This window comes from Halictus rubicundus, chromosome 4 (assembly GCF_050948215.1).
Source record: "Halictus rubicundus isolate RS-2024b chromosome 4, iyHalRubi1_principal, whole genome shotgun sequence".
Lineage (NCBI taxonomy): Eukaryota > Metazoa > Arthropoda > Insecta > Hymenoptera > Halictidae > Halictus > Halictus rubicundus.
In genome coordinates, this window is record NC_135152.1 from 21,122,063 (window position 1) to 21,142,823 (window position 20,761).

Consider the following 20,761-nt stretch of genomic DNA (forward strand, 5'->3'; position numbering starts at 1 on the left):
AGATTTGAACTGGTCCTGACAAAACGAATCGAACTGAATTGTTGTAACAATAAATCGTGTTTCATCTTGTAGACTGAAGTAATGGAACATCTGTAGAACTTGTCTTATGGTTTCTTTCCCAACTACCGTAATTGGAATTATTTTTTTTTTTTGTTGCCCATAATGTTCCATATTGAAAAGAAAATTTATATTTGTAAACAAATGGTATTTCTTTAATTCAAATTTTGCCGCGCTTCGCGCGTTGTAAAGCATGGAGTGTAGAGAAAAAGATAGATAGATAGATGATTCCGTAACAGAGCACATGCTCATAAATTAAAAAAGTAATAAAAGTGTAAATAAAGAAGTGAGATATAGAATAAACTTGAAATGTCGTTTCTTTGTTTACAGGTAAGATTGTACATAGTGTGAAACAATTTCTAGTTTATCTTGAAAATCCTGTGTAATAGATAACTGTCTTATATATTTATTTTGTACATATGTTTAATCAAATGGCTGAATATTTCGAGTTAAAAGAAGCGAGTAACATAAATATTTGGTAAATTTTGTTCGAGACCTTCACCACTGGTTTGATTAAATATTACAAGTCGAGGGGACAAGTTGCAGACGAGAAATTCTTATTAAATGGATGAATTTCTCGAAATTTGCTTTGTTGCCCAGTTCCATTTGACGCAGTTTTCAGTTTGTCCTAACGAGTTCCTTTGTGACCGCGAGCCGAAGTTCGCAGCTCGTTTGTTAATCATTTATTAAGAACGATGAAAGCTACATTTTATAAAGAGCGGCGCGGCGGCGTGTAAATGGCGCAGAAAATGAATTCTGCCGAGAATTTTCTCGGTTCTGCCGGCACGAGAGTCTTCTCAAAATCAGTGCGCTCACGGGTCCGAGATTTCGAATGGGAAATTGTCGAGAAATTTCTTAAGAGCGCTCGTGCAAGAATAATTCCTCCTCCTCGCTCAGTCGGCGTTAATGTTTGTCTCTCTACGCTCCGCTGCCACTCTGCAGACTGTACAGTCCCGTTGACATTTTTCTTGAAAGGACACCCAAGCACAATACGGCCCGACGGCTGCGCGTACAGCGATAACGCGTTACTAATTAATGTTTAATCCTTGATTGCTTTGCTCGTTTACTACGCGCTGCGCGTACGCTCGAAACAAAAGTCGCGTCTCCGTCTCGTTTCCGCGAGCTGACTTCTGGGACCTGTTCGCTCGCGATATCTGCCTGCATCTTCTGATCCGGAAACAGCGTTTTACTGCGCGCAAGTGTCCTTCGAGTGCAACGTGAATTTCTACTGCTACGTCTACGAATTTCGAGGCTGGCGGAACTAATTGTTCCCGCGTACCGCGACGATGAGGCTCCTAGCTGTTGGTACAAATTACCTGAATTCATGGGTAATGTAAATAACATCCTTCCCACGAAGCAAAATGAATATTCTCATTGAACCTACCACGATCAAATGACTGGTTTTAATTATTATTTCATGGAAAACTGAAGACGTGTTTTCTCTCGATAGTAGTGCAAACTGAAACGCTTCTAAAAGCATCGAAAATCGAAGATCCTGCCTTCACTCGATTACACTCCTCTCGGTGTTTGGCCAGAGGACACACTGTGGTCTCAAGCCGAACAACCGGAGTCCCGTATCCGTGACATCATGATCGAAAAAGAAGAAACTACGAGGGCGGGTCGAAGGTTCGAAGGGAGACGCGACCTTTGCCACGGTCTCGCGTACATAGAGTAAAACGGCGGGGTCGGCCGGCGAGGAATTGCTTTCGATTTCCGAGACCTTTTCTTTCCCGGCGAAAGGGGAACAAATTCGATCGTCGGTCCAATCCCCGTTATTTACTCGTAGCCCGAGCGTCGTTTTCGATCGGTTTCACTCCGCTTGCCAGGAAATTAGCCGCGTTTCCCATTGCCGTTCCGCTTTCGGAACCAGAAGGGACGGCCATTGTCGGGGGTGTGCCGGTTCCCGGAGCCCGGGGTTTCGCTTTAACTCGACGATCCGCCGATCCGGGCCGGTCTTTCAAACCTCCAGACGGAATTTCGGATCGGTCGCGAACTGCCGCTGTCAACGGCGAGAATCAATTTACCTTTCCTCGATCGATCGGTAAACACGTTCCGCACGGCCAGACCCCTTTCGCCGTGTCATCGTGTGAGCTTTGCAACATGGTGTACGGAAATTATACGTTTTCTTTATTCAATCTTTAAAGAATATACACATGCAAGCCAGTTTAGCCGGTAGAGTTCTAGTGTTAATACCGCGAAGACTGTCCGAAGCAAGCCAAAAAAAAAATGTTTCTACAGTTTCTGCTTTTTTCCTAAACTGCACCGTCGAGCTCCGGAATAAAAAGCGCCAGCCCCATCAAACCCAGTTACCCTCGAAATTGCCAGACAACTACGCGCGTCCCCAGGTTTGCCCGCGTCGCCGGGAAGAAAGTCCAAAAATGACGGCCGTTACGCATTAACATTTCGCGGCGGGTCGTCGAGGGTGTCGTTCGCGAGAAACAAAAAAAAAAGAGGGGGGTTGAAGGCGTCCCGGTGGCTCGGTATTAACCCATAAAGCCCGGCCAGCGAACTATCTTCGCGCCGGTTTTGTAATAACGTTCCGGGGGAGGGTAAACGACAGGGGCAACGCGCGCCCGTGTCTGGCGCTCGCGCACGGACGGCTGTATTATGCACAATGATCTTGTACAAATTCACTGTCGAGCGCAGCGGTTCGCAACGAACCAGCCCGGCCCGTTGATTAGATTTGTAATTAGTTACGAGCGCACGGCCCCGGCGTGAAACTGAAGGGGACCTGAGAAAACAGGCGGCGTCGTTGGGACAAGAGACGTGGCCTGGCCTACGGTTGGCGTGCAGAAGACGGGGGCATGACGGGAACAAGCCTTTCCAGCAGAGGGGTGGGAAACGACTGAGAAACACTGGGACCAAAGAGCCGCGGATAATGCAACGAATCGACGCGGGATAAGCTGGTCTCGTCAAAGGATCTGGGGAAGCACTCGCGCAGACGTTCCCGCGTGCTCTCTAAACAAACCCCCCCGAATCGCTGCTAATCCGCTTGATAATGTAATAGGGGTAATGGTCCCGTCGTGCGTGACGGATACTGCTTCCTATCGTTGCTTCCACCGTGCCACCAGAGGTAACCGACACGGTATTCGATGCGACAAGTAAAAGTATTCTCGGAAATGATTTTATAAATCCTGTGACGTTCGTTCGTTTGAAAATGAAATGAGTGGGGGGAACACGAGATAGTGAAAGCGTTAGAAAAATATAATATAGACACATTCTTTTCAACTGATCGAAGTTATCAACACACGAAATAAATTTCCATTTCTTGCGACGTGTAAACATTTTATTTCGCATAAAGGTCCGCAGAGTAATAATTACTCGTTAACGCGAAGAACGAAATTTGCCCCATTTGGTCGAGCAGAATTCGGAATTCCGAAGATGCGAACGGCACCAGTGTACGCAGGAAATCTTTCTGGTTCGGTAACAATCGCAATTATCCGCGCATGCAAGCGAATTAAGCCCCTCCGTGGAATCGAATGCTATTCTCGGGCAGGTTCTATTACCGTTTCGGTTGATAATTGCAGATTGTGTAGGGATCAGGGAAATGGGAAAATTCAAAAGGTTCCCGAGCGATAATAATTTTCTCCGGTCGCCTAGCCACCCTTCCTTTCTCTCCCGTGGAATTCGTCGCGGTTTTCGACTACCCTGTAACTTTCTCTTGCCGGAGACGGAAGTTTGAGCAACGAAGTTGCTCAACCTGTCTCTCTTCTCTCCTCCTACCGCTCACTCTTTCACTCTGTACCTAGGAGAGCGGCAATCAACGGCATGTGCCCGCAAAACTGCCATAATTTACTTGCCGAAACTACAATACGTCGCCGGATCCCCCGGGTATCAAGTTTCAAATTTCGACGGTCGTGTCTGTGCTTGGTAATCGCAGTTTTGAGACTCGTTTCACGTACACGTGGCAACCTGGCTGAGAAAATTGGAGTTCAAAGATTAGCTGATACTTCGAGGTCGTTGGAGTTTCTAACGTTTAGATATTTTTAAACGACTTCAATCTTCTCACCTGTTTGCGCAGGTGGGGACATCGGAGACTGCGCGTTTTAACGAACCTGGATATAATTGTGTCGTCGACTGTTGTTAACGAGAACGCAACTCGCAATTTAGAAACATTAATGCTGGGAAACAGAAGACGTACAATTACGTTTTTAGTGTAATTTCCCTTTGAATTGAAATGTTTTTGCTTCCAAGTTACGTTTTTAATGGAATGTTTTTTCTAGTGTTATTCTAACAAGGACGCAATCACGTACTATATACGTGTACCCAGCAGAGTTAGAATGTGTCATCGTTCTGTAAATTAAAGAAAGTAGATATTAAATATATATTGTCCATCAAACTGGTGCATCTACAAATAACTGCATCGCTGCATAACTGCAACAGCTCTCGCTGAGCGTAGCGTTTTTCGTTTGTAACTCCTTAACAAAGAGAACCTTTTGCGCACAGGAAAAAGTTACTTCAAATTGCGCCAGGAATCACCCCTTCCAAGGAAATACAACACTTTTGGGACACCCTGTGTATCACAATATTTCTTCGGATCCAAAAGAAGACATAAGACAGCTGAAAAAACTAATCTTGATCTTGTAATTAGACTCCGGGATACCGTAGCGCGTATAATTAAGAAGCCGCAAGTTGTACAGCTTGATAGGAACCAATTAAACTTCACCTTTATTGTCAACTCGAATTTCATGGACTTCTTTTGCGAAAACGAAGCGGTCCGGATTGAAGAACTTTCTAAAATTTCGACATGAAGTTTAATCCACGATGAATACCGGAATGGAATTTTCATTAAAAGTTCTTCGAAAATTAGAACATGCTGCCCCTTTAAGACACCTAGATATCCATAGCAATTGAAATATTTATTTAAATTCATGTTTCTCCATTTTTGAGATCCACAGACCCCCAGAAAGAGACACAATGGATATTGCTTCGACAAAAGTTGACTTTTAATGAAACGTCACCAAACGCTGCGCGCGTCGCCTGCGATTTCCGCGCGATCCAACAATGAGCTGGCAAACTTTCGGCGGCAAGTTCGTCCGAAGGAAGTGTCGTCCAGGACCGTGGAATCGCTGCAGGCCAGTCGAGAATCGTGCGATAATTATTTGACCAGAGGTACGAGGCCGACACCGTCGCATCGTTACGTGACGGCGACGCCCCGAGCGGAACTTGCGCCGCAATTCGGCGGGAATCGAATTTCCGTGGTGCGTTCCGATCGGATCAAAGACGTTGGTTCAAACGGCAACACGTAATTTTCACCTGGCTGGAACTTACTAACTCTCAGGGCTCGGCTCCTTCCGAATTGGCCAGCGCCAGCATGGCGCCGAGTTCCTAAGTTAATTTAAAGAATCGCCCTCGACAGACCCGAAGTTTTCTCGTTTCTGAAGATTAATAAGTTTCCCGGCGGCTGACCGAAGTGAACCTGATCGTTGAGAAACAAACTGATCGCATTTAATTCGATGACTTCCCTTCAATGACTCTATACGGGAATGGGGCGGAAATCGTAGTACAAACGTGTAATGGGCAAAAATAAATAAATAAAAAGAAATAACATTTTCTCGTTTGACGCCGCGTTTCTGAAAAAATCGAGTTCAACACTAGAACCACCGAACCAGTCAAAATGGCTGGTTCCTAATTTTTTCTTTCACAATTACTGAAATTATAAAGATGTTTTCGTCAGAATTTTTTGAATGAACTTTTCCATTGAAGCACACGTTAGAATAAAAATGGTAGTAGGTTTGAATAGACGTAGTCTTGTCATTATTACAAAGCAATATTCATCAGTTGTATTTATTACTCGGTAGTTCTAGTGTTAAAGATCAGCCGGGTTCGCGTGCTTTAGTATACGCTGCAAGTAGAGTTGGTTGGCACTGATCAGACGCGTCAGACGATTTCTGGTCTAATAGCCCGCGTGTCCGTTGCTTTTTCGATTTCCCCAGAAACGATGGCAACAATGTATTTTACGTCCGTTTTTGGAGTCACGTGAATGAAAACACATTTAAAATGTGTATAGAGTATTGTATACGTTTGCGCGTTCTTAATGTGTTACCAGTTTGCCTGTCCGTTTGACCGTTCTTCTCGACAAAATGGACTCCGGGTTATCCGTCATGTCCGTCGGCATCGGAGTGCTCCGGGTCAAGTGGCACCGGCCATTAAGGGGCTATTCTGCCACAAGACAGTATTCAGAGGGTTCGGTGCGAGGTCGCTGGAAGTTATTGCAGCAGCGGCGTCTACATACGTCGCAATGGGCGAGATACAAGGAAGCAGTTTACGTTTATTGCTCGATTCACGGCGGGAACACGACGCGGTTCGTAATCGGCGTGCTGGCCGCTTCGGATACCGGAGGCGGCAGAACTTTAAACGGACGACACGTAATTTTCACGGGGGCGGGGGGTGGCGGAAACTGAAACTGGTAGGCGGCATGAACGCGCCGTGAAGACGCCGACGACGATAAACCGAAGCTCGTTAACACCAGCCGTGGGGCTGTTCATAAGAGATACGCCATTTCTGTATATAACTACTGCGACATCCAAGCTTCAGCGTCCCTCGGCTGCGAGCTGCAGCCCTCGGAGGGCACGCGCATAAAGCGGAGATAAAAAAGATCCCCTGAAAAGAGGAAATCGAGATAACGCGCACGCGCGCGCGCGAGCCGACACGGGCCCGTTCCGGCTCGCGCTTGTATCTCGGTCGAAATTAAAAATTATTTCATACGTAAACGGCTGGACGATGTTGCGGACCACGCCGAACGACATCACGTCCCCCCTTTTCCTATTGCACAAGTGGCGGCGATAACAATGGCCTGAGTGCTTCCACGCCAGGGGATGTTACAATGTACTGCGTCTGTCTTTCCATCTCGTGAAAGATCGTTCAACGGGATAAGCGAAAGCTGTTCGCTTTTTCCTGATGGAGTTTCGGTGTCCCTCCAAAGACCCGCTTTTCCAAAGTTTTCCCGCGATTATGGGCAAGGTGGGAAGCACCAATTTTTACCTGTAAGTGTGTATTAACATTTGGAAAACACTCTGGTGTTTGTTCTATCGCTGTTTAAAATATGCTGCTTGTAATGGCGACCTCGAAAGTCAGCAAAAAGTCCTTTTAGAGATCCTATGCGAATTTTTCCGAAGACACGAGTAGAATGAGACGTACCAATTTTTGCCCCGAAACGCATCGGCAGAAGAATCTGGTACTTGTTTTATTAAAATTTTATAACGCGGTTTAGACTGACGATTGCAAAAGTCAACAAACTTTTGTCTCGCTTAAATTTTAAAAACGATAAAATCAGTGTAGTTTAATCAAAGATTTCTGTCGTCCATTGCGAAAACGTTGTTAGCTTCGCGAGTGTAGGAACGTGGAACGCGATGGAAAGAGAAGGCGTGGATTCGATTGTTTGTCAGGTATATTTGTAACACGATATCGTCGAAACTCTAGCCCGTATTTCACGGGCCGGAAGCTTAGTGGAAGAGAAAGAAAAGTGGTCGAGCGGTGGCACAGAATTCTTGGGGTTTGAATTAAGGCGAATTCGTGTCGCGCGTGAAATATGTTCCCACGGGGTCGCGATAATTTCGCGAGAACCGGGTGAAGGGTTGCGCGAGGGGGTTCGGGGATGTCGAGCGCCAGACACGGAGTCAAATAAACGTCGTTGTTATAAATACGTTTCCAGAGAGTGGATCTGTTCGAGCGGAAACACTCGTGCTTCGAGGGGTCTGACTCCATTGAAGTCGCCGAACACAGGTTTTACCGAGACGAATTCTCGAAAACCAGGTTTGTCAGGCACTAGTGTTCATCGACAGAAGCGTTAACCCACCGCCGACGGCCTCTCATTGTCGGTGGTTCCCTTTTCCGTCATCAGAAGATCAAAGCGTTTGCGCGCAGGGTGCATCCCCAACGTTTGCACTTCTCGCACGGTTTCAGAGGTTGTTCGTACACTGATCAGTTTCTAGAAAAACTTCATATAAGTTAGGATTACCTAGTCATTTTTACTTACTGTTACAATTAAAGCAAAGAGTTCGGTTTCAGTGTTCCGTAGAGTAGACATCGTGAAAAAAATATATTTAGTACAATTCTTACGCCATATTTGTTATAGGAGAATGTGTTGTGTATGTTGGTTAGGATTCTGACGCAAACGTTGCAAAACGATACCTCCACTTTTTGGTGGTCCTCTGAATGGAAATGTTTCCTTAACCCTTTGATCGCGCAGACAGTTAAGGCCGGTGTATAATCTCTGTAAGAAAAATATTTCTACACATCGTCGTCCGCGAGGGATGAAATAATCATTAAAGTGGCGAACGTGTATGCATGTGCAGCAAAATTAGCGCAAGTCAATATTCTAGTCGACGAATATTGCTGTCCGTTTAACCCGGTTTCGTCGGATTGTCTATCAATAATGATTTTAACGAAGCCCCCGCGCAATGTTCACGGGAGCTGACAGGAAAAGAGCGCGGGGTGGTCAGCGCGTAAAAAATAATGGAAAATTAGTAAATATTGCCGGGGCGTTAATTGTTACGATAACTGCAAGGTTCTTTTTTTTCGAATCGCGTGCATCGGGGTCGGAAAGTTGTTGGGAAAAAGGTGGCTGCAAGTGAGATAAATCGTCGGGAAAAAAATTTGCGGGGAGAACCCCCACGGGCGGAGAAAATTACTGTGAAATCCTGGCCCCGGGCTCTCGCTCGATGTTTTTTCCCCGGTATACATATTTCGATACGTGCTCTCTTCCGGCGATGGGTTCGTTTGTTCTCGCCCCGTCGCGATCCCATGTATTCCAGAATAATTCCAAGGAAACGCGCTGATTGGTTGGAGCACAGGCGGCCTGGCGATTTCTTAATTAAAAGCAAATTTGCCTCGGGAGAGTAGCGCGCGATAAGTCCGTCATGGAAACAATTTTGATGGAAACCGATTAAATCGGTAGGTAATCGTCGGAACATTATGTCCCGGAGTGTACGTACATACATACGTCGGCGTTGGATTTTCATCGGATCATCATAATCGAATCGCCGGGCTATCGCGAAAACGCGGCCCGACAAAAAACACACATCCCAGCTGCGGGTGTAAACATATTAAACGCGTCCCCGTCAACTGGCCCGGCAGAACATTCAATATTAATATTGGCCGGGCTCGGTACAATTATGTGGTACCGTGCCGCTGAAATACGTAATTATGCCAGTGTAAATATTTAAACGCCCCATGCGCCGAATACTCGCTTACAGGGGGAACGTGTGCACGTGCGCTCTTATTATAGGTATGTATCACCTGGATTCCGGGGCCATTCCGGACTCACGGCAATCGAAGCTGCTGCAATCGCTGTTAACCAAGCGTTTTGAGAACTGGAAACGCGAAACAATGGAAATCTCGTTTGCTATGCGCCCGTTTATTTCGACGAGTTTCCAAAACTCATTAAGGAGTAAGCAACGCTAGGACGTTCGATTGTCGAGTCATTTTTATTTATAATCGATGCGGAAAAAATCTATTTTGCATAAAGATCCACGGTCGGGCACTGATGTAAGTTTTGCATACGAAACTGGGACCCAAGGGACCCAATTACTGTGCCTATATTAACTATATTTAAAATCAGAAAAAAAAACAAAAATAAATATAACTAATGTAGGCACAGTAATTGGGTCCCTTACCCTAGATCCGGAAAAAGGATCGAACGCCTAAAAACTTATTTTTAACCTTTGAGAAGCACCATTGGCACTTTCATGGGTCGACTTAAATTTTTAGTTTTATCCAAGTCCAAATATTGTTCAAATTCGGTACAACCGAATATTCGAAATGTAGCTATAGTACAATTGGAATAAGACCTAACATGAGTGACGTCAGTTGGCAAACAGTGCAGACATTTTCAGTCTTTTCCGAGTAAATACGAATGTCGTCGTACATTTAGGATCCCATGCAAGTACGTAGTGTTGAACTACTGGAACTCGATAGGAACACCATCGGACACTTACAATCTAATAAACACGACACCATACGCCAAAAACCCAATCAATAAACGTCGGATACTTGGGACCTAATAGCAATGTCAGAACCTTGGAACTCGATCTGGACAACGTCAGCTATCCTGGAACGGCTATTGAGAACACGAGACCTTTGAAACTCGATACAGATAACATCGGAGCCTGGGTACTCGTAACGCGTTAAACGATTCGGGCGTAATGCGGACGACAATGGATAGCTAAAACGTGCTACATACAATAGTGCCTCGCCTCCATCCCAGAGCTCCATGATGCGTCCTCTAAAAATGGCTAACAGCTACAAGTTAGACGAATTTTTCAAGGTATCTTTGGTGCTTGGAAAAGAATTAAATGTTAGACAAGTGTTCAGACGATTTTCGAACTACTGTTTCTGGATGATTGCAAGATTCGAACGTTTATACGATCCTCGAGGTCCTTGGAACCCTCAAGGCCATAGGAGCTCTTCAGAGTCTCCTTGGGAATCCCAGGAACCTCAGAGATGCCTCTAACCTTGGGATTCATGGTTTCTTCGACTTTAGGAGTCGTCGAGGCTTCGTTGACCCCTGGGATTATTCCAACTTCTTCAACTTCTCAGATCTCGCTGAGTCCTTGGTCCGTTGAGATCCCTCAGATCCTCGAATTCAGCGTCCCTCAAAATCTTCAAGTGAAACTTTGGAAACCCATGCTAATTCTGAGACTCTTCGAAGCGCTCAGACTATTATGAAGATCCAAAGAAGAAGCCATGTTTCTGAGTTAACTTCTAACAGGTTCTCGTGTGTCTACATTGTAGACTCTAGAAGATTGATGTCTTCAAGTTTAACGTATCCAGTAACTTGTATAGTCGAAAGATAGTCGGTAACTTTAACGTATCCAGTATCGTGCTATCGGAAAGTCTACACTCACCTGTCGTGTTTCAAATGTTTCAAATAAAAAGTTTTCTCGAGAAAATCAATTGAAAATAAAAACGTGGTGTGAAGATGTTGCTGATCGTCGGATTGGCTGCGTCGCTTTTGTTCCCGTTGCGGCGCTGTATATGCCTCAGCGGACCGCATTATTTTTCCTCTGTTCGTTTTCGTCGCGGTCAAGCCGTTCTTCCTCCAGTTTATTGCATCTACGATATAAGGTTATTATTCACCGAAGGTGTGTAATTATTTAAACAATAATCCGTGTTTATGCGCGTGCGAGGCTGCGGTAAATCTTCGCCAGTCCACTGCATGCGAAGGGAGGAGGAAACCACGGTGGCTTACCTAACCTACAAAACACGTAGGATAATTAATAATGGAGTACAGTGTATATTTACACTTATTAGACGAATAATCGTAACAACAATGTACTGGTACTTCTTTACTGTACTGTACAGTACAATTGAAGATTTTGTGTTAGATTTATTTATGCTTTTATGTAAGGTAGATCGGTACATTTTCAGAGATAGCTGACACTTTCATGTTATTGGGTTGTCCGGAAAGTTCGTGGTATCAGGATAGGTCTGAATATGTCAGAATGATTGAAAACAAATGGTACGTGTACATAGTCTGAAAAGGCGATCTTTCAGGCATTTTTAGAAAAAAGTTTGATTAGGATACATTAATTTTTGTTAGTTTTATACGCTCTTAAATATGGAAGGAAAGAGAGTGTATTATAGGCACTTGATGCTTTTTTCTTCCAAAAGCTGTTGGAGCCTGGTTGGGACGTTACACCCTCAGATTTTCATCTCTTTGGGTCAACACAAAATTCCCATAATGACAAAAACTTGAACTCTTTGGTCGACATGAAAAATCATATTTAGAAGTTTTTCGCCGAAGAACGCAAGTTGCGTGAAAGATGGAGAAAGATTATGGAACAAAACGGCGCTTATAATAATTCAATGAATGTATATCCTTAAAAACGTTACCCTTAAAAATCGACACGAACCTTCCGGACAACCCAATATTTAACGTCTACGGAATATGTACGATTTTTGTCTGAATATTTTTACAGTACAGATTTTTGCGTACGCAACGCCACATCCGCAACTATTTTCTACGTCGCGTTTCGAGCATCGCGAGTCGTCTTTCGAGAATCCAATAATATCTGCGCTCGATTTGATTTATCCAATACTCCGTACGCCCGGTTCAAAACACAGAGATGGATACTCAATTGCATCAAGAAACGGTTCTTCGCGCGCGTCAAGTATCGTTTCGAGTGAACGCTGTCGAGAACCGTTCGAAGCAGGCACGAATCGCAGAAAGGATGCACCGAATAAACTCACCATATTTCTTACGCCTCCGGTGACAAAGATTCGCGCGATACTTACACATTTGCGTATTCGAACGCGCGCAGCGAATAGGAAAATTGGTGGCTTTTTTCGAGCGGGTCAGATTGATGCGTACGCTGACAGCATCCGAAAGCTGTTCGGTACGGTAGAGCGCAACAGATCCGACACAGTTTTCATCGTTCCGAAAAAAGACCGACAAACGATAATGCAAAATATATTGTATTACCTGTACGGGGTGGGTGAAATCTTCTCCAGCGCGTCAGGGATGAAAAAATAAAAACAAAAAATTTATTCGCCCGGTCTGAACAGAATTTTTTCGTTCGCTTTCGCGACAGGCTCGGTTTATTTCGATTCAGCCGTCAAAGCGAAAAGGAGCGTCTATGTTAATTATCAACGTGTCGCGGCGCTCCGGCTCGCGAAATAGGAATAAAGGGGACTGTCGTTTCATGCTAAAATCCATTCAGTTTGTCCTTTTTTCGGCGGGCGTGCATCGCGGATCGTATCGATGACACCGACGGAATAGGAAGGGGGTGAACAAAAATGACAGGGGCAGAAAAAAAAACATAGAAAAAGGAGAACGCGTCGGCTATTCACCGGAGATCACATCCAATGACGTCTTACTCTCTTGTAAAAAAAAAACCCTCGAGAGCGGCTTCGAAACGTGCTTTTTCGAGTGCTGCACTTTGTAGACCGGCGACGCGACGACTCGGCGCTCTGCGCTCTGCACTCTGCACTCCCAGGAGTGCAAAGGGGAAAGTATTCCTGTCGGTTGCATAAATAGTGGCGACGACATACTTCTAGCCACGAGATTGGAGAGCGGCGAGAAGATGCCATTACATGTGAATTAAAACGAAAAATTAGAGGGGGCACCGTCGGGCTTCGTTCCCCGAGCGTGGCCCCTCTGTTTGTCGTGAAAAAAAGTCCGGACGTTAATTAAAGTCGTAGAATTTTTTCGCGGCGGGTAACAAGCGGCCTCTTCGACATTTAGTGCCCGGGTAACGTGTAACCTCGAATTTAGTTCTCCGGCGAGACCTTGGCGAACGAGACTCAGCCGGGCTTCTCTTTTTCTTTTTCTTTTGTTTTTGAACATTTCTCTTTGGCGTTTACGGTATTTCGCGACCCAATTACATTTTACGACCTGAAAAAGTATGCGCGCGCGCGCTGGCTCTGTCGAAACGGAAGGCAGACACGTATTGTCTGCGCTGGTGAACGAAATTAGAAGGAACACGGAAATTATTGGAATAAACGATGCGTATATTGTATTTATGTCGGACCGTATTCTGTAATATTTGAAACTGTACCATTCAATTGGAACCAACGCCTCCATAAATTGTGAATGCGAATAATGCACGGGCCATTTTCAATTTTAACAGACGTAATAGTAATTTCGCTCGGAGATAAATTATTAGACACTAAAATAGCGCTTCGCGCGATATAATGAAACGAAACTATTAAAATTGTTCTAGCAATTTGTAAACCTTCTTTGGCTGATTAAGATTGACTGTGATCAAGACTTTACTAGATTGCGACTTTTTATACAAAACGCAAAACTGTCTGGTGTAATTGCATGATGCAAAAGCGAAACAGTCTTAATTCAGTTATTTTCTTAACAATTTGAACGACTTGAACATAACACATCAATGTTCTTCAATTCCTTAATTACTGTTTTACAAATTTTGGAACTTGCTTTCTTCTCCAATGCACCGTCATCAATTTCGAGGAATTCGGTGTTCGACAAACGTAGAATTCTCTTCGACGATCATGTGAGATCTTCTAAATGAATTCGTAATGCGCTCAAAGGATTAATAAATCGGCGTTCCCGAGCTACCTTGAATCATCGCCCTCAGGTGTGTCACTTATTAGTTGCTCTCCTGCGAGTAATTCCCGCAGTTAATTTCGGAGTTATGTCATTACGTTGTATACTGATATTACTGGATATAATACCGAGCTAGTTGTAATTAACTTCAACCACTGACGATGTACGGCTAATTCGACCTAAACAAACATACTATCCACACGACAATTCTAATGGTCGAAATATCGCGCGAGGCAGAGTTGCAGATCCGTAGTTTTTATCGATTACTATCTTAGCTAACGGTAAAGTAAATTTATTCCTTTTATATAAATCTGTGATAAGCAGTGCACAAAAATATTTAATACAGCAATCAGAAAATCGTTTGTAATCAATTTTGAGATGCTCTTTAGAGTCATTCCTGAAGGTTTAACCCTTGGCAGACTATTTTTAGCATATTTCTTGACGAATATATTTTCCTTGTGAAGCAAAATTGTGTACTGAAGAGTTAAGTACATAAATTAAATGAAGGCAAAAGTGTTGTGTTCAGTAAATATTTGTTTGGTGCTTTTTGAGAGTAACGGTAGTTTTTAAAATTACTCGCAGTCACGGAACGGCAAAATTGCTTGGACGGCTGTTAGCAGACACGCGTCCGCAATTGGTGAAAAATGAGTTTTCACACTAGCTATGCTTGCATGCTAAAATTCGACATTGCTCGTGCAACGACCGAATAAATGTATCGAATCAATCGGGAAATTCATTACGTGGTATGAAGCACTGGTACTTGAGACACGAATAATATTTCATCCGGCGTCAAGGGGCAACCGATCGACCCATATTAATGACTTCCCCGTTTTCCGGGCTGTTGCAGATATCCAGGAGTTTTACGAGCTGACGTTGCTCGACGAGTCGAAATCGGTGCAGCAGAAAACGGCGGAGACGATCCGCATCGCCGACAAATGGGAAGCCAGCGACGGGCCAATTACGCCAACCTTCGCTCAAAACGACGTGAGTTCGGTTACAAATATATTTCTGTTGCCCGATATTTCATGCCGACTTCGGCTTCACCATCTCCGCGCCGGTATTGGCCGGTCGCAACCGTGTTCGGGGTTAGGGTAGAGGATGGTCGCGTGTACTCGTTACGCGGTCATGGTCCCGCCGATCCACCTGTCCCAGAATCTCGTTTTCACGTTGCCCATCGCGGTCGAACGTTTATTAGAATTCCATGACCGGCGTCCTTTTTATTTTCTGCGCGGCAACGACCGACGAAATCGGCTCAATGTTCACAAAAAGCGAGCTACCTTCAATTTAGACGAAATTTTGTAATGCGTTGCCGTGACCATTACCCTAAACGGTAATGTGCAGCGATGCAAAAAGTTTTTAATCTCAATGATTTTACCGAACCAGTAAAATTTCAAAATCTTGAACCAATTTTAAGGATCACCGTCCGATACGACGTAAAGATCGAACTATTCCAAAGATCGAGCTGTTCGGACTTCGAATCGTTTCATTAATCCGAACTACTTGGAAGTTCGAACTTTACGTAGAACCCCGATCTCGACTCGGCTGATTCTTGTAAGTTGGAGAGCGGAGCGACGTTCTCGAAATTTTTCAATCGAGATTCCGGATTAAAGCTGAGACTTTCGATCAGCGCCGGGCCGTGTGCGTTCGCACACTGTCCAACTCGGCGGGATGAAATATGATGGAAAAATGCGCTGCGTCCGGATGAAAGGCTCTGACAGCGAGAATCCTGTGTCCACGTGCGATCGAAAACCGTTCTTGTCTCCACGCTGCGACACCTTCTCGAGAAGCTACGCGAGAGAATTTGTGAATTTTTTAGGAGGTTGCATTAACTCGTGCGGGTTGGAATAGATGACATTTTGCTACCAAGAAAGAACGTGTAAGAAAGGGACGCAACGGCTTGAACTATGCGACATTGAAGTTGAGGATAAGAAAGTCGGTCCTGCAATATCGACACCAAAGCGGAATATTTATGGGAAAAAGATAACGCTACGGTAAACGAAAGACGGCAAAAGGTAGCCGCAAGCAATGGCAATTATTCAATTGATGTCTGATTATGACTTATTATGGAAATAGTAAATATTCTAAGGGAAAAAGACGGCACGAATTCACGCATCCCCTCCGCTATCAGGAAATGGAGACACGAGTCGAACACCGTGGCCCGGAAATGAAATTCTCTGAATATTTTAACCCGACCCCTTTCCCGACTAATCACGTGGCAACTCTCGGACGGGGAAGAGAAGGGGTACAGGGCGTGAGATAGGAAAGAGAGGCGGGTGGCAGGTGCCGCGCAATTAGCGCCCGTAATTATAATCCAAGAGTCGATTGGCCCGTGGGACATGCTGGTATCATGCTAGACCGATCAATCGCCGAACCCCTGATTTTAATTGCTAATTGCTCCCTTCCCACGGTTCCCCATCGTGCGGCGTGTCGTCGTGGCCGATCGACGACGTGACGCGGCTGGTGCAACGATGCACCGTGCAACGATTGCAAATCGCGCGTCGCGCGCGCCCGGCATGCAGTTGCGATGCCGGGCACGTCTGTACTCTCTCTCTCTCTCTCTCTCTCTCTCTCTCTCTCTCTCTCTCTCTCTCTCTCTCTCTCTCTCTCTCTCTCTCTCTCTCTCTCTCTCTCTCTCTCTCTCTCTCCCCTCTCAATCCGTAAACCCGCCATCGCTTCCGTTCCGTTCGGGATCCGCTCGGTCTCGATCATTCGACCGGCGATGACGATCCGGTATTTATAGATCGTTCGAATTTAATTGCCAGAAATTAATCCTTTGACGGCCAAACTGCGCCGACGGCGAAACAAATTGTTTCTTCGTCGACTCGATTGATCGACCCCCTGTGGAATGCGATTAGAAGCGTGTTCATTGGCCAGACGTAGAGAGGGTAGGAAGATGAGATACGCATTCTATTTTTTCATCCAGAAATTCTCAGAATACATATACAGCTTCTGCAAACGTTAAAAATGTTGTCGTCTTTTTAAAAGTCCTTTTGCACCTGGAAAAAATTTTCGTTTATTTCGTTTAATGTAAATAGAGTACCCTTAAAGTTTCGAAAAAATTGGCGCATTGATCTCTTTGCAACGAATTCCTGAAAATTGATAAAAATAAGTCGTTTATAGGGACATCTCCTAAGAATATACTCGAATATTTCGAGAACGTCAGAGCGTTGCTGTCGTGGGGAACAGAAGGAACCGCAAACCGCCCGACCAGATGAGGACGCGTATTGAAGAAGCTGCGCAGCATTTAATAAAAATGATAGCAAAGGCAGTGTTAATTCGATGCCGGCGGACGGTGTAGACGGTTGTCAGAGGCCGGTCGAAAGCGGAGAAGCTGAAAAATTTATTCGCTCGCGTTCTGCCCGCTTATTTCACGGCGGAGGGATCCCGTTGTATGAATACGAACGTTCGTCGCCGGTGAAATTCTTGCCTCGGAGGAGACGCGTATACAACCGAGACGAACAAACGAGCGTACAAGTCTTGATGGTTCTCACCTGCGAGTACACGGGATGTTAAGCGTTCTCCGGAGAACAGAATGGTTTTCGTTGCTTGCACAGACAGATGGTACATAACATCCATTATGAAGAATTTCTCTCGGAGCGCGTATTTGCGCGTGCACTACTGCCGGCTGCGCGTGCAACTCGCCCCCGCGTGCACTGCACCTCAAATGGCCGAACATTGTGCCTGTGCATTTCAGCTCGTGCGCGAGACTCTCTGCTCCTATAAATTTTCATACTTCGCGATGCGCTACCTGGAACCAGTTTCATGGCAATTTTGCGGACTTTGTTTACACACCGACGCTCTCTCCCTCTCTCTCTCTCTCTCTCTCTCTCTCTCTCTCTCTCTCTCTCTCTCTCTCTCTCTCTCTCTCTCTCTCTCTCTCTCTCTCTCTCTCACTCTCACTCTCTGTTACCGATGTTAGTTGCGCAATTATTCGACTGTGCCGCGTTCATGGGGCTTCCGAGTGCAAGGTAACGTGGTCATCTTAACCCTAAAACGGCGAAGCCTGGTCTATTTTGACCCAGAGCGTCGAAATTGTTAATTTAGTGGCACATTTCCGGAGATTTAACCTCCAGGTACTCGCACTCCAAGTACACGACTGCAATGTAAATGCATTCTTATCCAATGAAACTTTGTTCATGCTTGAAATAATAAACTGAAAGTTTCGAAAGTCACAACCTGTTGGTAGAGGTTGGCTCGCGGAATATTCGAACATTGGCGTCATATTCGCAATTCTCCGGCCTGAAATTAGTACTTTAGAAACGAGAATGCTAGATGAGGTATGAGTGATTGCTTATTACCGAATGCCTCCCTGATGCATCCATAATTCCGCGCATTATTCGTCGCATCGATCCGTCACGTCGTCGTGAAAGTATGTTTCCGTTTTAGCATTGGCGAATATTCATTGAATTTGGGCGAGCGAATTGGGTCAGCTGCGGAACGAAAGACTGGGCCACGCTAAAACTTTGTGTGCGCTAATCTTGGCTGATTATGTTTTCGACGTTTCACGAAAGTGTCAATAATACTCCTGTGGAGAGCGATTAGTAAACCCACAAAACACAAATCAATTGAATACGATTTAACACGTTGAATAATATGTGGCTGACGGAATTATTTGTGCAGGTTTTAAAATGTATTTTTACGTTGTTATATTCATTGTACTCAGTATCACTGATTACTCAGTATCATACATTTAAGTTCTTGCAATTTTTATTTCATTAAATAACATACTTTGATTTTATGGAATTTTTGGGATTTCTAGTTTGGCATTCAAAGTGTTAAAATAGAAGTCTCGGGAGTTCTAAAGTCGAAACGAATGATGCATTCGGTAATTTGTATTTGAACAACGAAGTGTACTATCAAATTTCTGAAAAACTGGTCGTGATGCCGCTGGCCGAAAATCCGAGAACGGTGAAAAACCGAAAGGCCGTTCAGCGCCGCGCTGACAATGAGCTCGCACAAACGCCGAACGATCCGAATCGAAGAACGCCCGAGTTAGCAACTACGGAACGACGCGACGAATTCGCGAACAATAAGTATTGTTTCGGTGGTACTGGCTCGTTAGTACCTGTGTGAACGCTAAATATTTTTGTGCGTCTACTTGTAACTCGATAAAAAAATGATAATTAATAATCCCAGAGGATTTGTGGCGAGTTTAAGTTTTTGCCGGAAAGTTTCACTCGAGCGACTTACTCGAGCCAAGCTCTTGCGAAGTTTGATCGAGTAAAAACCTCGAAGGCGTGAAATTTAACGAATCTTCCGAGTTTCCGCGAGATTCTACACGCGAAAATAGACTCCCAAAAATCTGACCAATTAGTTTGCACGGTTCTGCAGAGGAATACATACTCGATTCTCGAGTTTCATGTCCGACCGGTGGCAATATACAGATTCATTCCGAAAAATCTGGCCGGTTTGCACAGTCCTGTGGATGAATCCGTCGTTTTCGAGTTTCATGTCCGGTCGGTGGCAATATTCAGATTAAAATCCCTCCGCGATCCATTGTGTCTCGCTTCTATTTTGATCTATCATTCGCGTTCGTCCCCCCATCCCGCTGTGTCCGGCTTTTGTCGAATCATAAGTGAACCGTTCTACTTGACCCGTGTACCGGAAACTGTAATGTAGGTCGTCACGGACAAGTATATATGTATATTGTCGTGTCATGCAAGGTTTGATTGGATTGGCCGTGGTTGCAACGCATTCTACGTGCTCCATGTTCAAGAGGATTTCGACCTGGCGTCGGTCTCTTTGACGTCCTATTTGGAGCCACGCGAGCAGCCATAAGCAATTTACCACAAAGTGCTTCCAAAGTGTCCAATTTTCCGTGTGTACTTTTCACTTCACGCACTCTGTAAGCGACGAGAACGAAACCTACCGTAACACGGCGAAGAATTTCAATTTTACGAATCGGTGTTTAACCTCGCTGGAAAAATCACAAAGGGAACAGAGAATCGAGGGATCGGAACAGCCCTTGAACCACAGACGGAACATTCCATAACTATACCAAGTTCTAGTCGTTTAACTCGGTTGAATAACTAATTGTACGGAGAAATGGTTCCTGTATAATCCTCTGTTTTGGGATAGAAAATTTTTACAAATTTCCAGTTGGTAATCTTTGTTGTAGAATTGTATGACTTCTATTCGGTAAGTGCATCAAACAAAAAATTTAATCCTCCGCAAACCCGGTAAATAAAAGAAGTCACACACTGAACCATATGGGGTTATTTTTACTCTGACCATCATGCATCTATAAATATATCATTTGCATAAAAACGCAATTTAAGATCGTAATTCGTCGATATTATAATGGGATCTGATTCGAATAACACGAGATTTATGTTTTAACTTGAACGACTTTTTAATAGCATATTCCAGCAGTTCTAAAACTGCTTGGGTTAAAAAAAATCAATAATAAAAATTATAATTTAAGCAGCGAAGTTTCTTGTTACATACTCACGTATAGTGTAGCTAATGAATATCTTAATATTTTTCTGTTGAAACTGGTTTTATTCGAGGGCTTTTTGATTTTTACGTTCGACAACCCTTTTTTTCATCAGTTTCGTCGCATCTTACGGGTGTCGGACGAGTTGACGATTAAAACCGCGTGCCGTTGAAAGGCTGTTCGCGATAGCAAGCCCGCGCGATTTATTATAACTCATCGTAATTGACAATCGGAGCGGCCGAAACGGAATTAAG

General features: G+C 44.6%; 1 protein-coding gene across 18 annotated transcripts in view; it reads left to right on the forward strand.

Moving 5' to 3' along the window:
- Positions 1 to 20,761, forward strand: part of Dlg1 (MAGUK family member discs large 1) — a 797,939-nt gene that overhangs the window by 437,778 nt on the left and 339,400 nt on the right. For all 18 annotated transcript variants that reach the window (XM_076787382.1, XM_076787375.1, XM_076787389.1 and 15 more), the window contains one exon: positions 14,919 to 15,055. In XM_076787382.1, the coding sequence (XP_076643497.1) occupies positions 14,919 to 15,055 (137 nt within the window). The remainder of the gene's footprint in view (positions 1 to 14,918; positions 15,056 to 20,761) is intronic.